The sequence below is a fragment of the Protopterus annectens genome, chromosome 7.part1 (genome assembly GCF_019279795.1).
Source record: "Protopterus annectens isolate FY-2018-M chromosome 7.part1, PAN1.0, whole genome shotgun sequence".
In the NCBI taxonomy this organism is placed as follows: domain Eukaryota; kingdom Metazoa; phylum Chordata; order Ceratodontiformes; family Protopteridae; genus Protopterus; species Protopterus annectens.
The window spans coordinates 349,392,548-349,412,800 of NC_056740.1; the positions used below are offsets into that span (position 1 = coordinate 349,392,548).

Genomic DNA, 20,253 nt, shown 5'->3' on the forward strand with positions numbered 1-20,253 from the left:
TGTCCTGGGAGTGGTAATAAATTTGCTAGGTTTTGAGGACCGGTTCCACTGTGTCCGGTGTCTCACGCCCTCGAGCAATCAAATACATTAACTCATCGAAGGGCGGAGTAACCCAGGAGGTAGAAGGTTGAGCACCAAAAGCCTTCAGCAACACCGACTTGTCCTCAGTGGGGGCTAGGAACTGCCAATCACCCCTCTGTTTTAATATCTCCAAGATGTCCGCAAACGAGACATCCTCAGAGGGGGATTTTGGGGACCCCTCTGACTCATCCAAGTCAGTGTCAGAAGTTAGAGATTCCTGTGGGGAATCTAAGTGCCTCCTCTTGCACAATCTTTTCCTCGGAACCTCCTCGGAGGGGGATTCCGGTGAGGCCTCCGAGGAACAGGGGGCACCCTCTGGGGATGGCTGAGACAATGGTGCTCCACGCTTTGGATGTCGTGGGAACAGAAACAGAGAGCGGCTCCTTAAGGGAGGGAGAAGACGCGTCCGATGAAGTGGTTGTCTGTGTAGACAAAACCTTCCTCATAAGGTCAAAAACCCCTGAACCTCAGGTCGAGGACACCCCTGGTTCCGAAGAACATGGAAGAATCCCAGACACGAGGCCCATGGGTCTTGCCGAGCCAATCTGCGCCGAGGCCCGAGAGGAGAGTCGGCACGAAGGTCGTGCGACTCGGTCCCGGAACCAAGGAGAGATCGTCGACTCCGCAACTCACCTATAGGTTCTGAAGGAGTCGAGGTCAATGGTGTCGATCGTGCAATGGACGGTTTCGGCACCGAGGGCTCCACTATCATCGGCTCATCCTCTCCGGCTCAAGACTGGATGGGTCTCGAAGGAGGACCTGTTGGAGATAAGGGAAGGCCTTCTAGTTTCGACACCAATTGGGAGGAAACTGCAATCAATTTGGAAAGGGCCGTGTTCTCCATAAGTTTCTGCATGACACGATCCACATCAGTATCGGATAATGGTCTGGAAGATCGGGTCGAAGGGGCCGAAGATGGCACCGACCGAAGGATAGAAGGTGGCGGTAGTTCCGACACCGGTTCCAAGACCTGGGGCTCAGTTAGAGATAAACGTTCGATGCTCGGCCCCTAAGTCTTTGGAACCGGCGAATGAACTTTAGAAGATGTACTCGGAGCTGATGACATGGGCTCCGACATCTTCGACCCCTTCGAGGACTTAGAAGCCTGGTCAGACTTGTCCAACGCCTCCTGGAAAGCAGGCTTAAGAAGTCCCCTGTCAATAAGTTTCCTGCGTCTATCTGTCATGACCCTCCCACTAAAGGAATGGCAAATAGAGCAATCCTCTTGCAAGTGGAGAGGCCCAAGACAGTAGACACAGGAAGTGTGGTTGTCAGTGATGGACATTTTCTGCCCACACTGACACCTTTTAAAACCAGATTTGGCTTTTTCAGACATAATACAAATTCACTGTAAAAAGAGAAAGAATTTAACACTAGCTATAATTAAGGTAAAGATTATAGAAGAGTAGGCCCCAAAGGGAAACCTATAAAAAACTAACTACAGTACACACACACACACACACACACACACACACACACACACACACACACACACACACACACACACACACACACACACACACTATAGTATTAGAAACTAAATTATCAATAACTATAGAACTATAGAACTATAAGAACTTCTGACAAAAAAAGACCATCTTATCTGTCTAATAACAGTTTTCTCTGGTCCGAGCTCTCTAAACGATGTGACCCGTTGCAGCGGCAAACTAGATCTGAGTAATGGCAGGGAGGATTGTGGGATATAGCCTGGTCTCGAGCTTCTCTAAGATGCAGAGCTTTGCTATGCGGCCGACTCGGAGCAGAGGATCGGCTCCGAACCCGTGTGTAAGAACAAACGGCAAGATTGAACACTCTCACATGGGTAATTACAGATTATAGGGAAGCAAAACAGTTACTATATAAAACTAACTGGAGTGAGGTGTTCAGTGGAAAAACTGCAGATGGAATGTGGAAAGTTTTGAAAAGAGAAATTGTTTGAATGCAAAAAGTAAAAAAACATGTTTAACATCCGGATCTAGGCACGCAAGATCAGGAGGGTATATTTCCATAAGAACAAGATACCTGATTAAGGTGAGAGACAAAAAATATAAGAAATGGAAGGGAGATCGAACTACAACTTTGAAAACTGAAATAAACGAGCTGGACAAACAGATTAAGCACAGTGTTAGACAAGATCAAGAAAAATTTGAAGAAAATTTATATAAAGATATTGAGCATAATAGGAAACCTTTTTATAGATACATAAGATGTGGAAGGAGTAAAGATACACAAATTTATAAACTGTGTGCAGATTCTAAAATTTATTCTCGGACACAACAGATTATAGATGTATTTACAAAATCTTATGCAAAACAGTTTGGCTCCACAAAAGGGGTGGTAAGTTGTCCTAGTGACATCCAGGTAACCACAGATACTGTAATCAAATTAGATTATATTGAAAAAGAACTGTGCAAACTGGATCCAAACAAAGCGCAGGGAGGAGACGGAATAAGTAACAATGACCTGAGAACACTTAAGCAAGAACATACTGCCATTACATCTATTATTCACTAGGTCATATAAATATGGGGAGATTACTCAAGATTGGAGACATGCACTTATTAAACTGGTCTTTAAGGGAAAGAGGAGTAGGACATACCCAGAATCATATAGGCCCTTAAGTCTACTTTCATGTTGTGGAAAAATAATGGAGAAGGTAATACTGGATAAGTTATTGTCAGAACTGGATAGGTTGGGACTTGAAACCATACATCAGCATGCATATGTTGAAAATACATCTATTACCACCTGTAACATGATGTTCTATAACAATACAATAACAGCTATGAATGAAAAATTGTGCTGTGATGTGATTTATATAGTTTTAACTTCAGCATTTGACAGAGTCATGCACAAAACACTGATCAATAAATTAGTACAACTAGGTATTGATGTACTGTTGATAAAATGCATGGATAGCTGCATGGCTTACAAATAGTACATGTCAAGTATCACACACCAACTGGACAGGTGAAATCCTTGGTTACAGTCAAGGTGTCCCACAGGGCTCTGTACTAGGCCCTTACTTGTTTAGATTGTATCTTTCAGACCTTACTTTTTCATCTGAGCTGTTCTACAGTCTATATGCTGACGGCCGGAAATTGGGTAAACTGATTACAAGCGTTACAAATAAGGCATGTCTGCAACATAATTTGACTAAATTGACCATTTATACAGGAGAATAATATGTTGATAAATACATCAAAAACTAAGCATATGAGATTTGGGAGACATAAACTGAAAGGTGAATATTTAATACAGCACACAATGATTGAAACTGTACACTCATTTAAGGACCTGGGTATATGGGTAGACTCAGTTATGAGTTTTTCTAATCATATCAACCAATTGGCTAATGATAGTTATAGAACTATAGGTTGTATAAAAAGATGTATAAAGTCTAGGAAATCAAACATAATGAAGTCATTGTTTGTTAGTTACATTAGACCCAAACTTGAGTATGGAATAACAATATGGAAACCCTATAGGAAAACAAGCATGAATAAACTGGAAAGAGTACAGCGGAAATATACTAAGGGCATCCATGGATGTGAAAATCTAAGTTATTATGAAAGACTAAAATATCTGAACTTGTACAGTGTCTCTTACAGATATTTAAGTGGAGATCTTATTCAGGTACATAGGGCATTTAGGGACAACTACCTCTGGGAATGTTTGGGGTTATCAAAAAGTACTAGAGAATCATCCGATAACCTATGAAGAAGATTCTATAGGAATGAGAAGTGAACTAATTGGTTCTCTGACAGAGTAGCTGATGCTTGGAACAGATTACCTAATTACATTAAAACAAGTACTAGTTTAGATATTTTTTGGAACAGCCTGGGCATTTATTATGGGAACAAGTGTTTTGGCATATTGGCAAGCTAAGGGCCTTAATGCCCGTGCTTGAAACACTTGTATATATGTATGTGTGTATTGTAATGAGCTCAGATGGCAGAGGCATGGATCTTAATGGAGGAGAAGGACAGGCCTCTGTGGAGTAGTTCTGCTAGGTAATCCAGGATTAGAGGTAAGGAGGGCAGAGCTGTGTCCTTTCCTTTAGACTGAATCCAAGAACAATACCTTTTCCATTTTTCAGCATATGATTTCCTAGTACTGGGCCTTCTGGCTTCAAAGATGACATCCAGCACCTGTTGCTTAGGGTTGCTGGTACAGTATTTAAGGAATAAGTCAGGCTGCAAGATTTAGGGTTTGCAATTGTGGATGCAAAATCTGTCCCTCCTGCTGGGAAAGCAGGGTTGGGGTCTGGTGTAAGTGCCAGGGTGGCACTATTGTCAGACTGCGCAAGAGTGGGTACCAGTGCTGGCGTGGCCAGTCCGGGGCAATCAAAATTGTCCTTGGCCTGTCTTGTCTTATCTTAAGTAAAACTCTTGAGAGAAGGTGCACAGGGGGAAAGGCATAGATTGAGAGTTTTTTCCATTGAAAGGATAGTGCATCCATCTTTCAGGCCCTGCTGTGAGGGTTCCTGGTGCAGAATTTGCTTAACTGGTGGTTGTCGGGGGAGGCAAAAAGATCCACCGCTGGGGATCCCCACTTCTGGATCTGAAGGTTGAAGGTGCTGGGCTCCAATTTCCACTTGTGTGGGTCCAGGAAATTTCTGCTCAAGTCATCTACCAGTGAGTTTTGTTTGCCTGGCAGGAATTGGGCTTGTAGATGGATTTGGTTGTCCAAGGCAGTGTTCCACAGGGCTATGGCTAACCTGCAGAGTGGGTAAGAATGGGTTCCCCCCTGCTTGTTGATGTACCACATAACTGTGGTGTTGTCTGTTTTTATCAGCAGTTGTCCTGGAAATAGTAAGTGTCTGAAAGCTGTCAGGGCATTCTGTACAGCTAGCATCTCTTTTTGGTTGATGTGCAGGAGAATTTGACTTGGGCTCCAGTGGTCCTGAATACATTTGCCTGCCATGTGAGCCCCCCATGCATAGTCTGATGCATCTGTGGTCAAGGTCTGGGCGGAGTGGAGTTGAGTAAAAGGCAGTCCCTTGTTGTGGTTGCATGCTTCTGCCCACCAAAGGAACTCTGTCTTTAGACACGGTATGATAGGAATGACTGTTTCCAGGTCCTGAGAATGTTGGCACCAAAGACTTTTTAAGTACCACTGAAGTTTCCTCATATGCTATCTTGCATATGGAATTAGCAGAATACATGAGGCCATGAACCCTAGGGCTTGCAGTATTTTTCTTGCAGATAGCTGGGTTCTGGTGGCCATTTGTTTGAAGTAATCTGTCAGAAAGACCTGTTTTTCTGAAGTGAGGAATGCCATCTGGGAAGTTGTGTCCAAGCTTGCTCCCAGGAATACAATCTTTTGACTAGGTACCAGTTGAGATTTCTTTTCATTGATGGTGTACCTCAATGAAGTGAGTAGACTTTTTACAAATGCCAGGTGTTGAAGCAGCAATTCCTGACTGTCTGTCTGAATCAGGCAGTCGTCCAAATAGGGGAAAATCTGGATTTTTTTCCGCTTGCAGTATGCAATGACTGGAGCCAGGCATTTTGGTGAATACCCTGGGAGCAGTACATAAGCCAAAGGGAAGTGTACAGAACTGATAATGCATAGACCCTGCGCTGAAAGCTAGATACTTCCTGCATGACTCCCTTATGGGGATGTGCAGATAGGCTTCCTTTAAGTCTAGGGTGACTAACCAGGCATCTTTGGCTAACATAGGGAGAAGCTGGTGCAGGGTAAGCATCTTGAATTTTGGTACCACCAGGAAGGTGTTGAGAATTGAAAGATCCAGGATTGGGGGCCAAGAGCCCTCTTTCCTGGGTACCAGGAAAAGTCTGGAGTAGAATCCTTGGCCCCTCTGTTCTACTGGAAGAGGCTGAATAGCTCTGATATTGAGCAGGGAAAGTACTTGGTTTTGAGCCTCTGCCCACTGGTTTCGCGGAAGGTCTGGAAACCCATTTAGGGCTGGCAGTGAATGGAAATAACATTTGTACCCCTGGGATACAATGTTGAGGACCCATCGGTCCTGAGTAATGGACATCCAGTTTTTTGCATGAAGGGCAAGTTTTCCTCCTAGGGGCACAAGCAATTGGGCAGGGCTGGGAAGTAGAGGTGAGAAGTCATTGTGAGCTTTTTCCATAAGGAGGTGGCTTACCACTCTCTGCTTTAGGGGTGGGGGCACTGTACTGCTTAGATTTCTGCATACCCTGAGACTGTAGTCTGGGTGGTCTGTTTCCCCTGGGTCTTATTTGGGAAGGCTTGGAGGGGGCTGGAAAGGACCAGTGTTTTGAAGGGCAATGCCTACTGAATCTAGGTGGTTGCACTTGTAGGAATTCTTTAAAAGTTTGCATAGATTTAGCCTTTTCTTCCATCTTTTTTAAGAACAACTTCTGCTTTGGTGCCAAACAGTCCTTATTCAAAGGAGCGTCTAGTAATTTAGATTTGACACGATCTGGCAAGGTCTGCTCCTTCAGCCAAGCATGTCTTCTCAGTACAGAGCCAGTGACTGCTGCCCTGCAAGATGCTTCTAGGGCATCAAAGCCACACTGCAAAGTATGCTTACTAACTTGGTTTGTAGAGTACATAAGCTCCTGCAATTCTTTATTTTCTGCACAATCTGGAAAGGTTACCATTTTTTCTTTAATAAGTTCCATAATATGATGCTGGTATTTCAGCATGTGAAACTGGCAATTCAATGCCCTGATAGCAAGAGTTGCAGAGGTATATACCTTCTTACCCCATCTGTCTAAATTTCTGGAATCCCTGTCCAAAGGGGTAGGATTTTTGGCTGAAGTAGCCTTTAGGTCCCGGAGAAATAATCTCTGGATCAGCAGTAGGATTCTTGAAAAGAAACTTGTGAGAATCAGGTACTATGTACTACCTGTCTGGTTTCCTAGGGGCCGGAGGTAAAGTGTCTGGATTAAGACTGGATTCCATAAAAACATCATCCACAACATCCAGGACAGGGGGTATGGCTAAGGGCCTGTGCTGAGGCAACTCTAAAAATTCTCTGAGTCTCTTTTTGGACTGAGGATAGTCTTGGCATTCTCAATGGAACTGCTCTCTTATGGTATGCAAGGTTTCACCAAAAGAAAAATCCTCTGGAGGGGAGGCAGAGGGAATGGATTCCTCTGCATCTGAATCCTCATATGTGGATAAGGGCATGTCTTCATAATCAGAAAGAACAGAGTCATCGGACTCCTAGTCTGTAGAATTTGTAGGGCACTGTGTTACAGGTCTCTTAGCAAGGGAAGGCTGGCTTCCTCTAATTAACGTAATAAGGTCTTCAGCCATTCTAAGCACTTGTTTTTGTGGCCTGGGTGCCTGAGCATGCACTTTGGTCGTCAGTTTTCTAGGCGTAGTGCATACTCTTGGGCCTAAGAAACTCGGTAGTTTTGGTCAAAAATGAAGTTGTCGGTTTAATTCAAACATCAATAGGATGAAAAAATCCCTCAGAAGCCGGTGCCTGCACAGCGGCTCCAGACTCATCTAAGGTAGAGACATCCGCTGGTTCCATAGCTGAAGAAGCATCTCACAGCATACTGGACTCTGAATGAGTCTTAGCAGAGGCCTGCGAATCCACAGAAGCGGGCATCAGGGGCTGCAAAGGCACCTCGCTGAGTACCGGCGGACTGGTGACTAGTTTAACGGAAGCATCATCAGCAGTTTTGGACCTATGCAGTCTGTCTCTGTCTTTATCCTTACTTTTTTCGGAAGATCAGTAGTCGGATGGCTTACCGAAGCCATTTCAGAATATGGTGATTGACAGCAAAATAATTCAGTGACAAAGATAGCCCAAAGATGAATGGTTTGGGTGATAAACAAGGCACAAAACCGACAGCGAGGGATGTCATGGTCTGGGCCTAAACAGGTGACGTAGTAAGAATGAAAATCTCTGTGAAATATTTGTTTTCCACAGGCAAGACAACTGTTAACTTTTTCTGACATCGATTTTGAGCAAGAAAAAAGGATTCCCAATGGGGTACTTAGCTTTAGAAGACTTCAGGAGTATTAACTCGAAAATGAAAAATTCAGGTAGTGGTTGACCGGCACTTGTGAAATGCTTCTGCTTTGGGCTCCTCCACGGCAAGAAAGACTTATGTAATGGTGTTGGCTGCCTGTTTTTATACCCCTGATGACCTGACGTCATGGAAGAAGCGACAGCATCCAACACAAAAATACTAAGTCTCTGGTATTCGGGCCGACTGAGGGCCACCTGCAGGCAGATAACCCAAGTGTGATGACTGCAACAGTGAAACACGAAGAACATCCTCTTTTGTTTCTTACCTTTACCCATTTACTTTTTTCTTCCTCATTTTTTCCCTTACCTTTTTCTTCAATCATACTGTCTCTCATCCATTATTACTTCAATATCATTCATTATTTTGCATTTCCTCTACAGGGTCTAAGGTCATTTTTTTACTTCTCCTGTTCCTGTACTAATGTTTTTTCTTGTGTACGTTTCTCTAATTCTGTAGAATCCATCCAAGAATGACCTATCTTTTCACATTTTATAAACTTTTGTTCACGTTTCTTTGCTTCGTGACTCATTTTTCCACATACAAAACATTTTTTTTATTAGAATTACTAATTAAATTATCATTCTTGACCCATAAAATACATCTTGGGTTGTCCCCAGTATCTCACCATGCCTTTGTTTCCATCAACATTAAGTATATTCAGCAAACGTACAATTTTTTTCATCTTGCATTTTCAGTATTACACCACATTCTCAACCCCTAGTCTATAAGCCTCTATTATCATATATTTTTGTTACATGTACAAAATTTCCACATATAGTCTTTAAATATTCTTTTAAATCATCTCTTTCAATTTCAGTTCTGAACTGCAAAAACACTTTTTCTTGGCTTCTCTATTAAAAGCCTGTATTATGCGCTCGTTCCAAGGATAAATGTCTTTCTTTTTGTTATATTGTTCTAAAAATTTTTCCATGTGTTGAGCCTCTTCAAAAAAAAAAGTCACAAAATGTATTGTTATTAATACAAATACAGGCTCTTACATCCGAGTTTTATCCACAGTGGTGCTATGACGCTCTCCTATACCTGTCTAATTCCTTTTCCACCTTGTTGCTTATCTTCACACAAAATTTTCTTCTAATTTCTGCCTTTTTTCCTTCTCTTCTTTCCCCTTCTCTCACGTCCTGTGCATACAGTCTCTTTTCTTGTCTTTTCTCTTGAGGATTTTCATTCTCCTGAATCCTGTACATTATCTCTCCTCATGATGCTGCTTTTTCACTCTCTAGTTCATTTTGAGCTATCAATTCTTTTAGGTAGACACCCAGCAACCCTCCTGATTGGAGGCTTGAAACAGATTCAGTTGTTGAACTATCTGTTGAAACCAAATTCCATTGAAAGATGTCCTGCAAATCCAGCATTATGCCACTTTCTGCATGTTTTTTCTCTTCTATTGCTCCATTCGCATCACCGCTACCATTCTCCTCCTTTCTCGCATCTTCTAACTCCTTCTCCACTATGCCAGCTTCCACAGCTGTTCTGTTAACAGCACATTCATTTGCCATTGTAATCACCACGCTCTCCTTCTCAGCACATTCATTTTCCATAGTAATCACCACGCTCTCCTTCTCAGCACATTCATTTTCCATAATAATCACCACACTCTCCTTCTCCACACATTCATTTTCCATAGTAATCACCACGCTCTCCTTCTCAGCTCATTCATTTTCCATAGTAATCACCACGCTCTCCTTCTCAGCACATTCATTTTCCATAGTAATCACCACGCTCTCCTTCTCAGCACATTCATTTTCCATAGTAATCACCACGCTCTCCTTTTCCACACATTCATTTTCCATAGTAATCACCATGCTCTCCTTCTCAGCTCATTCATTTTCAATAGTAATCACCACGCTCTCCTTCTCAGCTCATTCATTTTCCATAGTAATCACCACGCTCTCCTTCTCAGCACATTCATTTTCCATAGTAATCACCACGCTCTCCTTCTCAGCACATTCATTTTCCATAGTAATCACCACGCTTTCCTTCTCAGCTCATTGATTTTCCAAAGTAATCACCATGCTCTCCTTCTCAGCACATTTATTTTCCATAGTAATCACCACGCTCTCCTTCTCAGCACATTTATTTTCCATAGTAATCACCACGCTCTCCTTCTCAGCACATTCATTTTCCATAGTAATCACCACGCTCTCCTTCTCCGCACATTCATTTTCCATAGTAATCACCACGCTCTCCTTCTCAGCTCATTCATTTTCCATAGTAATCACCACGCTCTCCTTCTCAGCTCATTCATTTTCCATAGTAATCACCACGCTCTCCTTCTCCGCACATTCATTTTCCATAGTAATCACCACGCTCTCCTTCTCCTGCATGCTTCCTGCTTCCCCAAGCCACCTTCAAGTTCAGAATGGAAGATAGAAAGTGCCAGAAAGTGCCACATTGAATTGTGTCTCTGTATGATCACTCACACAAAGAGTAGGGGAAGTTCCCTAGTGCCCTGGCCAAATTCCTATAGTAGTATAAATATTACCTTGGGTCTCCCCTGAAAACAGGCCACTAGCCTAGTATGACAACCTGGTCAAGAGATAATAAGTCAGAATAAATAAATTGGTCAAGACATAATAAATCAGAATAAAAAAATAACTATTCTACAATAAAAATAATGTATGGACCACAACATTCTACTAGTAGTGCATCAAATGATAAAAATTTTTCTGAAAGACAGTGGAAGACTTTCAAAAGATTTAGAATTTCTGCCATATACCTACCTCACCTTTCAGCAACAAATGGGCTAAAGACTGTGAATTCAGTTCATCTGGGCACCAGTTAGCAGCTTTTAACACATCAGCTAAACATCTTGTGAAGTGGACTTGTAATTAAAAAATAATCAAGCTTGTGATTCAAAACATTTTCAACAACATACTTAGCATTTCAAGGCAAGCAATAAAAAATCTTAACTATGACTATTTTTTTCCATTCCACTAACTAAAACTGCAGTCAGTGTTAGTATCTCTTGTTTCTCATATCAGCATTTAAACTAAGCTGTAGTATCATGGTACCTAAAAATCCGAGTTACCATGCTAACATTCCAACGACCACTGCAAATATTTAATATGACCCTGACCTGCTGTGAGGACTGTGTTATCAGTGTTATCCCAGGTTTATCATGACAGCTTGGTATCCGCACCTACAAAACAAATAAATAAGTGCATTAAGTACAGCAACACAATCACTTTCACAAATATTCCCCGGAATTCAACAGCAAACACCTAAATGAAACCCAAAAATATATACATCCACTATGACAAAAAAAGAACAAAACTAAACTGACACTCTCAACTGTGAAATGTCATTCAGTTTCTTAGTATTCTATTGCACTTTCTTTACTTATCTTGTGTGTCTCGGCATGGGGTGCCTCTAGTGTTGTGCAGTATTTTTCTCCTAGTCATTTCTGTTACTCACAGTGACACTTTCAATGAAAACCTTTGCAAATACTATTTTCCCCATATGACATCACTGAGAATTTCACAAAATTTTACCCTTGGTGATGTCAATGTTGGGACAGCATGGGGATGCATCCACAGACTTTAATGGATGGACCAAAGTGAGTGTGTGGGTTCCCATCCATTAAAGTCCATGGATGCATCCCCACAATACCCTCCAGTGAAGTCACCAAGGGATACAGCAAAAATGTGTGAGTGTCTCCTTAATAAAAGTTTATGAAGCTTTTTATTAAGAAACTTCCCACATAATATTGGTATGATGGGTGAAAAATGCACTGTAACACTTCAACACTAAAATTATAAAGTGTTGCAATGAAGACATAAACTGCAACAAAACATTTTAATGTAATACAGAATGTATCATAATTTCCTAGCCATAACAAAGCAAAATGGGATCAACTAGAGGTATATAAAAATAATGCAAATCTCAATAGTGTGAAATGACTACAGAAATTAAAACACCTTTATAATGACTTTTTTTTGCTCTGGGCGTGTGCTGGAGGATGCACTCTGCACACCTTTACTAATTATAATCAAAGGTCTACACATACAAAAAAAGTGGTCTTGCAATGCAGGGATAAACCAAAGGTGCATTTATAAAGGGGAAAAAGTAAACAGAAATGCAACCTACATCTTATGGAAACTGCTGCTTGGAGAACTATGAAACCTATTATTTTATAGATGGGAAATACAAACTCTACCCCAGGACTATCCCCTGTACTACTAATTGCCACAGGAAGCTCTTAAACACTTTTTCCTATGCATGGATCCCCTCAGATTATCTATGGCATGACCTCAGTTATTATCATTAGGGATAATATATAATTATTGACAATGGAACAGGTAAGGCCCACAGGTACAGCAAAGCAAAAGTGCACTAAGTAAGCTATAAGGGCAAGTTTTTTTTTTTTTAGCTGTCTACTGCCATAATAGAAGCACATTTGTGACACAAAGTGTATATTGGTGTACATATGAGTTACATTTGGAATGGTTGTACAAAACATTTACAAAATGTACAAATGAAGCTAATATTGCATATGCATGGTATGTGATCCAGTTGCCAAATTAGAGAAAAAAAGTGCAGTAGTGTTGCAAGACACTCACTGTTTCCACACAGAGTAACCACCTCTGAAAAGTGATGGGAAGCTGTTACACACTTCATTCAGACTGCTAAACACTTCAGATGAATTTTTTTTCTAAAGTTCAAATGAAGCGTTTAACAGCTTTCGACTGCTCTTTTGTTGTGACTGTTGAATGCTGTCAATGCTTTAGTCTGTGACTAGCTTAACAGTAGTAATATGTCCTTAATAAAAGCTTGCTAAGAACTTTTTCATTTCAGAACAGTGGTTAACAAACACGCATTTTCCTCTATTTTAGAGCATAATCATAGTGGTCCAGATACTACAAGTCATTATCTTTCAAATATAAGACATAAAAGCATCACATAACATTTAGATCCTGGCAGTGTCCACAGCTCAGATGGCTGAAGTGAAGTTTGATACAGGCTTATTGAGCGTTTCTGCCATGGACCCACCTGTTCTATAACTGCCCTGCTCAGATGTATGCACAGAAAGTTGCAATACCTTGTAAGTGAGGATGCTGGGGGCTGGGAACAGTGAGATTATTTCTTAAATTCTACTTGCAATCTAAACTCAGAGGTGTGCACCAAAGGTCACTATAACTTTTCTGAGATGGAGTAAAGAGTGGGTTTTATTTCTCTAATTTTCCTCACAATTAAACCTCATATGTATGTAAAGAAGATCGCAGTGATAATGTGGTCATTATTTCTTTAACTTTTCACGCAAATCGTACCTCAGAAATATGAATACAACATCACTTGTGCAGGAGCAGTGTACTGTTTAGGAGCAATAGGGTGGAAAACAAGACTGGTAATTATTTATTTTCTCTCAGTCATAGACCAGAAGTGTATACAGGTGGTTAATTTGGGAAGGGAGGGGTAAGGAGGCATATTGTGAATATACATCTGAGATCAATGAGTTAAAATATATTACTACATTCTGGTTGCCAGATGGTAGCTGTCTTTTCAGGGTGGGGGTGAAGAGGCAAGCTGTATAATGTGCAACAACAGCAACTTGAAATGGGTCTATATTATGTCCTCGAAAAGGCAGTTCAGCGAATGGCATTTACATGGAAAATGCAGTTCAGCAAACTGTTTATAGTGAGATCACGGTACAGTGAAGATCAGGAAATCTGCTCTTTTCTCACTGTAATACAATCTCAGAGTTGGCATATACAATTAGTGGGGGTGGGGAGGGTGAAGCCCCCTACAAATGCGAGTTCACTGACCAGCATTTTCAATGTAAATGCTGTTTGCTGACCTGCCTTTTTGAGGACATAAGATTGACCCACTTGAAATATGAGACAGATGCCATTTAGTCATTCACTTTTATCTCAATCTAACATCAATGGGATACATAGAATGGGACTACATTTGTTTTCTTTTTTGACAGGGAGGCAGGCACTATTCTAAGATATAATTCAGGTTATCGTGTCAAGCATTTATCTTCTCACTTTATTGGGAACTAATTTCTGTCAGCTTTAATCTGTAAGCCTTGAACACAGCTGTTTTCTCCAATGAAAGAAAAATAAAATAAGACTGAATTTCTTTAGTTAGGTATGATTTTTGTCAAGGCTGTAACTGTAACAAAAGACTGAGGATCTAAACTGTACCTCAGAGTATCTAGAATCCCATGGCTTCTGAGGCCCAAGCAGCCTCCAGACTATCTGCTTAATTCCATTACTTTCCCCACTGTTACTACGATGCAGTCTTGGCCATTTAGGGAGTGATGAAAGGGTGCAGGAAGAAAATGAAGACTAAGAATGAATTTCTTTCCTTAGCCATGATTTTTGTTCAGGCTATCTTTGATGCAAAAAGTTTTGAAAAAAAAAAAAAAAGCTCTGAAATGCAACTCAGCATATCTAGAACCCAATGGCTTTGGTTTGAGACCACCAGCTTAATTTTAATTATTTCCTCTTTTATTATGGTGTAATCTTGGCGAGTTTGAATATATTGAATGAAAGCAGGAAAAATCTGACAAAGTCTGAGAAAACAAGAAAAAGGTAATCTGAATGATAAGGTACGGCAAGGATGGGGGAATAGAAAAAGGCACACTGGGGGTATTGCAGGGGGCAGGGCAATTAAGTCCTTTTCCTAGGGTTTCATTTTACCAAAGGCCAGAATCAAAATATTCAGTACTGCCAAGGATAGTCCCTTTTAAGTACATCACACAGTGTATCAACAAGGCTTGTTAGTCTCCGTAAAACATTTTCTAACACTGTAAAATCTGGATAAGAAAAAAATTAAAAAAAAAAATGAAAGATGCGTGTTTTTTCCGATTTCTAGTATATAAAAGCCCTTTTGATTGCGTCATTATTTATTACTACACATCATGCACCAGGTAGCATAACAGTGTTAAACACCCCCATGAAGACACACTCCTCAAGCTGTTTAGCTTAAATTTAGCAAATGGCTTTCTCTCTGAGTGGCACACTGCCATGGAGATGCCCCTCCTAAGGGTAGCCTTACAACTGCCCTAGGTGGTTAAAGTCCTATCAGCTTTACAAGCCACAATGGCACAGCCATGGGGTGTATTATATCTAACTTTATAAACTGTGATAAAGACTCTTGTTTGACTTGACCTGTTAAATTGAAGTAACAGCAGATGGCATCACAGACTTATTGAAACCAGCCAACCAAGCACTACTGTGAGATTATAAACACTTTTTTTATAACACAGACAGAAAACTGTCAGGTACACTGCACTTTCTGAACCGACTCGGATTACAAAACTGTCCACCACATAAGTCTTTTTATAGTTTTAAAATGTTGTCCTTGAAAAAAAGAAGTTATGTACTTACCATAACATTCCATGTTTGTAGTCCATCTCGCCTACATTCTTGCTGGATGGGTTCAGAGCCAGTTCTCGGCTCTGACTTGGCCGATACAAAAGCTCGAGAGCTTTTACTGGCTTGAGGCTAACCCCTATCCCATGGTATCTCACGGCAATTCCCCAGATCTTGTTTGCAAGAAAGTAAATAGGTACATAATAGTCAGTAACTATGAATAACTATGGCAATACCAAAAAAATACTCTGTATTACTATCCATGCAGGTGGATGGCCAACTGCAACCAGGTCAGACAACATAATGTATAGTCCACCAGTTCCTGTAGGAAACAAGAAGGGAGAAGGAGGGTGGGACGCAAGAATGTAAGCAAGATGGACTACAAACACGGAATGTTATGGTAAGCATATAACTTCTTTATGTTATGTTGTCCTATCTCGCCGTAATTCTTGCTGGATGGGACAGCGTCCCTAGCACCTTCATCTCGGGTGGCTCAAGTGAAGAGACTCTTCAGCACAGTGGACCCAAAGGATGACCTGTCCTGGGAGGCCAAATCCAATTTGTAATAAGTGACAAAGGTATGAGGTCTTGCCCAAGTAGCTGCTAAACAAATGGTATCAACTGGGAGTTTAGATCTAAAGGCTATGGTGGAATGGTCTTTTACTTTGGCTGGTAATTGTTTGCCAGCAGCTTTGTAAGCAAAGAAAATGCAGTCTGAAAGCCATTTAGACAAGGTGACCTTAGAAACAGGCAAACCTTTATTTTTGTCTGAAAAGGAAACAAATAATTGGTCATATTTTCAAAATTCTTTAGCCCTGTGCTGGTAAAACCTGAGAATTCTGTGGACATCCAATTGGTGTAGTCTGTATTCTGATTTATTAGAATGATTTGGGTAGAAAACTGGCAGTTCGACAGTTGAGTTGAGATTATGCTCTGAACATACCTTAAGAAGAAAGGAAAGATTTATTCTAAGTGAGACTCTATCCTTATGGAACACAATGTAAGGAGGTCGAATGGTGAGGGCTTGCAATTTAGATACTCTAGAAAACGAGAAAGGACACGGACTCCTTGCACCAGCAGACCACCAGATAATAAAATCTGAACGCAAATTTATTATTTTTAACAAGCGTTTTCTCCACAAAACAGTGTGGCTTCTTCAGAGAAAAGTAAAATAGACAATAATATCAATGCACGCTCAGTATAAATAAGAAGTTAAGAGGAAGTGACATCACATCAATTAGGAATATTTTCTGCAAATTTTACAAAAAAATTGTTAGAATACATAAATCTAGTCATAAAAATAATATGAACCAGAGATGGCATGTTGTAGCAAGTTAGATTAAATCAACAAAGATGATTTTTATGACCATATAAGTCAAAATAAAAAACTGTTATGCTATTTTAACAGAAAAAAACTAGTTCCATGCCTTTGGTTGCAAGCAAATAATCCATTCATTGACACAAAATGTGATCAATGAAGTAAAAAATCAAACTAAAAAACAAGACAAAAATACTATATATAAAACATAATATATAAAAATATACCAAGATATAAAATATATACCTTCAACACTAAGTAAAAAAACTGCAGTAGCATGATAAAATCACTAACTATGAATGTATTAAAAAATACATTTCAAAAGGGTGTCACCAACTATTTTACAAACAAGCAGGGTGCACCCAATATATTAAAATAATTAAACTACCTAAAATAGCTTCTAAGTCTCAGCACTGCAGAGATGTTACAGTTTTCGTTGAGACCTGGATAGCAAAAAGCGTCCGTTCTCAACTGCCACTCCAACTCCCGGGTTTCCAAAAGCAATGAAATAGGGCCCCCGCGAATGTTAGTTGTTAGTTGGTCAATGGCCATAAATGAAAAACAATGGCCTGGGAAGTTGTCTATATGCTTGGCTAAGGCATTGGTGTCAATTTTTTTCTTGATAGCATACATATGTTCGTAGACGCGATCACGCAGTCTACGATCGGTCTTACCTATGTAGAAGGAGGGGCAGCACTCACAAAAGGCCACGTACACTATAGATCTACTCTCACAATTAAGTGGAAATTTAATAGTGAACTTCCTGTCCCTTATTCTGTAAGTCTGACCTATCCTAACTTTATGGCACCAATTGCAACAGCCACATGTGGACATACCAATTCGTTTATTAAACCCTTTACTATGGAAATCCCTTTGTAAGAGTTCTTTAAGATTGTGGTTCCTTTTAAAGGTGAAATTGGGTAAAGATCCCAATTTTCCTGTTAAAACAGGGCTACTCAAAATGAATTGCCAGTTCTTCCGTATTATTGCCATAATAGCTCTAGAGCTGAAACTATAAGTGACGACGTAACTTAATGAAAAGTCACGTCCGTTACTAGTACTAATATTAGCAAGTGGTAGATCAATTGTACTACTGGATGGTGCTGACCTGTCAGGTTGCAAAGAATCCGATCTTAGTTGGACTTGGTATAGAATAGGTTTGAAAAACCCACTCAACCTCTTTTTAAGAACCTCAGAAGTTAGTTCTTCTACAAGTTGTCTCGGATAGCCTCTATTGAGAAACATATTACCGAGCTGTTCACACTCGCTCTGGAAATCGGCCAACCTACTGCACATTCTCCCTGCTCTAACCAGCTGACCCTTCACAATTGCTCTCTTTTGTTTGAGGGGGTGTTGGCTTGAAAAGTGCAGGAAAGAATTGCAATATGTGGGTTTTCTAAACACATTTGAGACATAAACATTCGTGCCAACATCCTTGCAAAGTTTCACATCCAGGTGGTCAATATCTGTTACCGAAAACTTAAACGTGAATTTTAGGAATTCCGTTGTACTATTTAATGAATTAACGAAATGGCTAGCATCAGTGTAACTACCTCGAAACAAGATAAAAATATCGTCAAGGTATCTCGTGTAAAATTGGACAAAGCTCGTCAAGTCTGGAGAGGAAAAAAGAAAGTTCCTTTCCCAGTACCCCATGAAAAAATTGGCCACAGATGCTCCGCAAGGTGAGCCCATGGCTACACCTTTCTTCTGCAGGAAGAATTTCTTGTCAAACAAAAAATAGTTACATGACAAGACAACATCCAAGATTTCGGTAACAAGGTCAACCTCAGTTTTTGGTGCTCCAAAATCTACAAGTAAGAGAGCCAACCATTCCAAAGCTTCCTGGTGTGGAATGGAAGTATATAAGTCCACCACGTCGATGGTGAGAAAATTATTCTCACCATCGAATGGTATACTATTAATACTTTCCAAAAAAGACCAGGAGTCCTTACAAACTCCAGGAAGGTGTTTCAAGTACTTTGAAAGAATCTTATCAACTAATTTGGCACTTGGGTACGTCATAGAACATCTTCCGTCCACTAAGGCCCTCATAGGTGGATTATTAACGTCCTTGTGGACCTTAGGGATGCCAAACATAACAGGAAGTTTAGGCAAAGTTATGTCTATATAGTTGTAAGTGTCGAGGTCTCTATCCTTATGGAACACAATGTAAGGAGGTCGAATGGTGAGGGCTTGCAATTTAGATACTCTCCTGGCCGACTTTAAAGCCATTAGGAACAATGTCTTCCAAGACAAGAATTCCAGATCTGATGAAGAAGAGGGTTCAAAGTGCGGAGAAATTAAAGATGTAAGAACGAGGTTTAGGTCCCAGGGCTCTGGTGGTTGCCTGATTGGAGGCCTGAGAAGGAGGACTCCTTTCAGAAAGGTTTTGCATAAAGAGTGAGACATGATTGGGTTTCCCAAGAAGCCAAAATGATAATTAGAGACGGCAGCTAACTGAACTCTTATAGTAGCAGCTGCAGCTCCTTCATGAAAAACAGATGACAGGAAGGACAGGACAGACTCAATAGGAGCTGAATAGGGATCTATGCCTTGGCTTGCTGCCCAAAAGGAGAACCTTTTCCATTTACTGGAATATAATTTCCTGGTGGAAGGTTTGTGTGAAGAAATCAGAATGTGTTTGACTGAAGGGGAAAGGGAAATACGTCTGGCTATTCGTGGAACTGGAGCAGACATGCTGTCAATTTCAGGGTTTGGACAGTAGGGTGGAACTGCCCTGATTGATGAATCAGGAGGTCTGGAGATGGTTCCAGAATCCATGGTTCCTCCAACAGATAGGGCAACAGGAAGGGGAACCAGACACGACGAGGCCAGTAAGGAGCAATGAGGATCGGGGTACTCTTCAACCGTTTTGCTTTCTGAATTACTTTTGGAATGAGAGGAAAGGGTGGAAAAGCATAAAGGAGTCTGGAGGCCAATTGTGGACCAGAGCATCCATGGGTGACATCACTGGATGGGGAATTAGGGCAAAGTAGCTGCTGTATTTGGTGTTCATGTACGTGGCCAATAGGTCACAGCAAGGCTGGCACAATTTGTGAAAAATCTCTTCATAACTTCTGAATTCAGGGACCACTCGTAAGGCATCAGAATTGCACGACTGAGTTTGTCTGCTATCACATTGGACTTCCCCGGGATGTGCGTTGCTAACAGAAAACGTTGAGAGCCCATCGCCCATTTCCATACTCTCTAAGCCTCCCGGCAAAGTGGGTAAGATTTCGTTCCCCCTTGCTTGTTTATGTACCACAATACAGACATGCTGTCTGACTGAATTGCAATTGTCCCAATGGGAAGAGAACTGTGAAGTGTTTGCAATGCATATAGCATCGCTCTCATCTCCAGAACATTTATGTGCAAGTGGTTTTCGTAATCTTGCTGAGTACCTTGGACCATCATTCCCAGATAATGCCCCCCCACCCTATCTGGGAGGCGTCCATGGTCAAGACTGCATTTTCTTTACTGGGAGCAAGAGGGCGACCTACATGAAGCTGATCTGTATGTAACC

The 20,253-nt window shown here is 40.9% G+C and overlaps 1 protein-coding gene across 2 annotated transcripts in view; it reads right to left on the reverse strand.

Moving 5' to 3' along the window:
• Positions 1-20,253, reverse strand: part of DENND6A (DENN domain containing 6A) — a 1,110,795-nt gene that overhangs the window by 616,218 nt on the left and 474,324 nt on the right. For both annotated transcript variants that reach the window (XM_044078774.1, XM_044078775.1), the window contains exon 8: positions 11,167-11,229. In XM_044078774.1, coding sequence (XP_043934709.1) covers positions 11,167-11,229 — 63 coding nt within the window. The remainder of the gene's footprint in view (positions 1-11,166; positions 11,230-20,253) is intronic.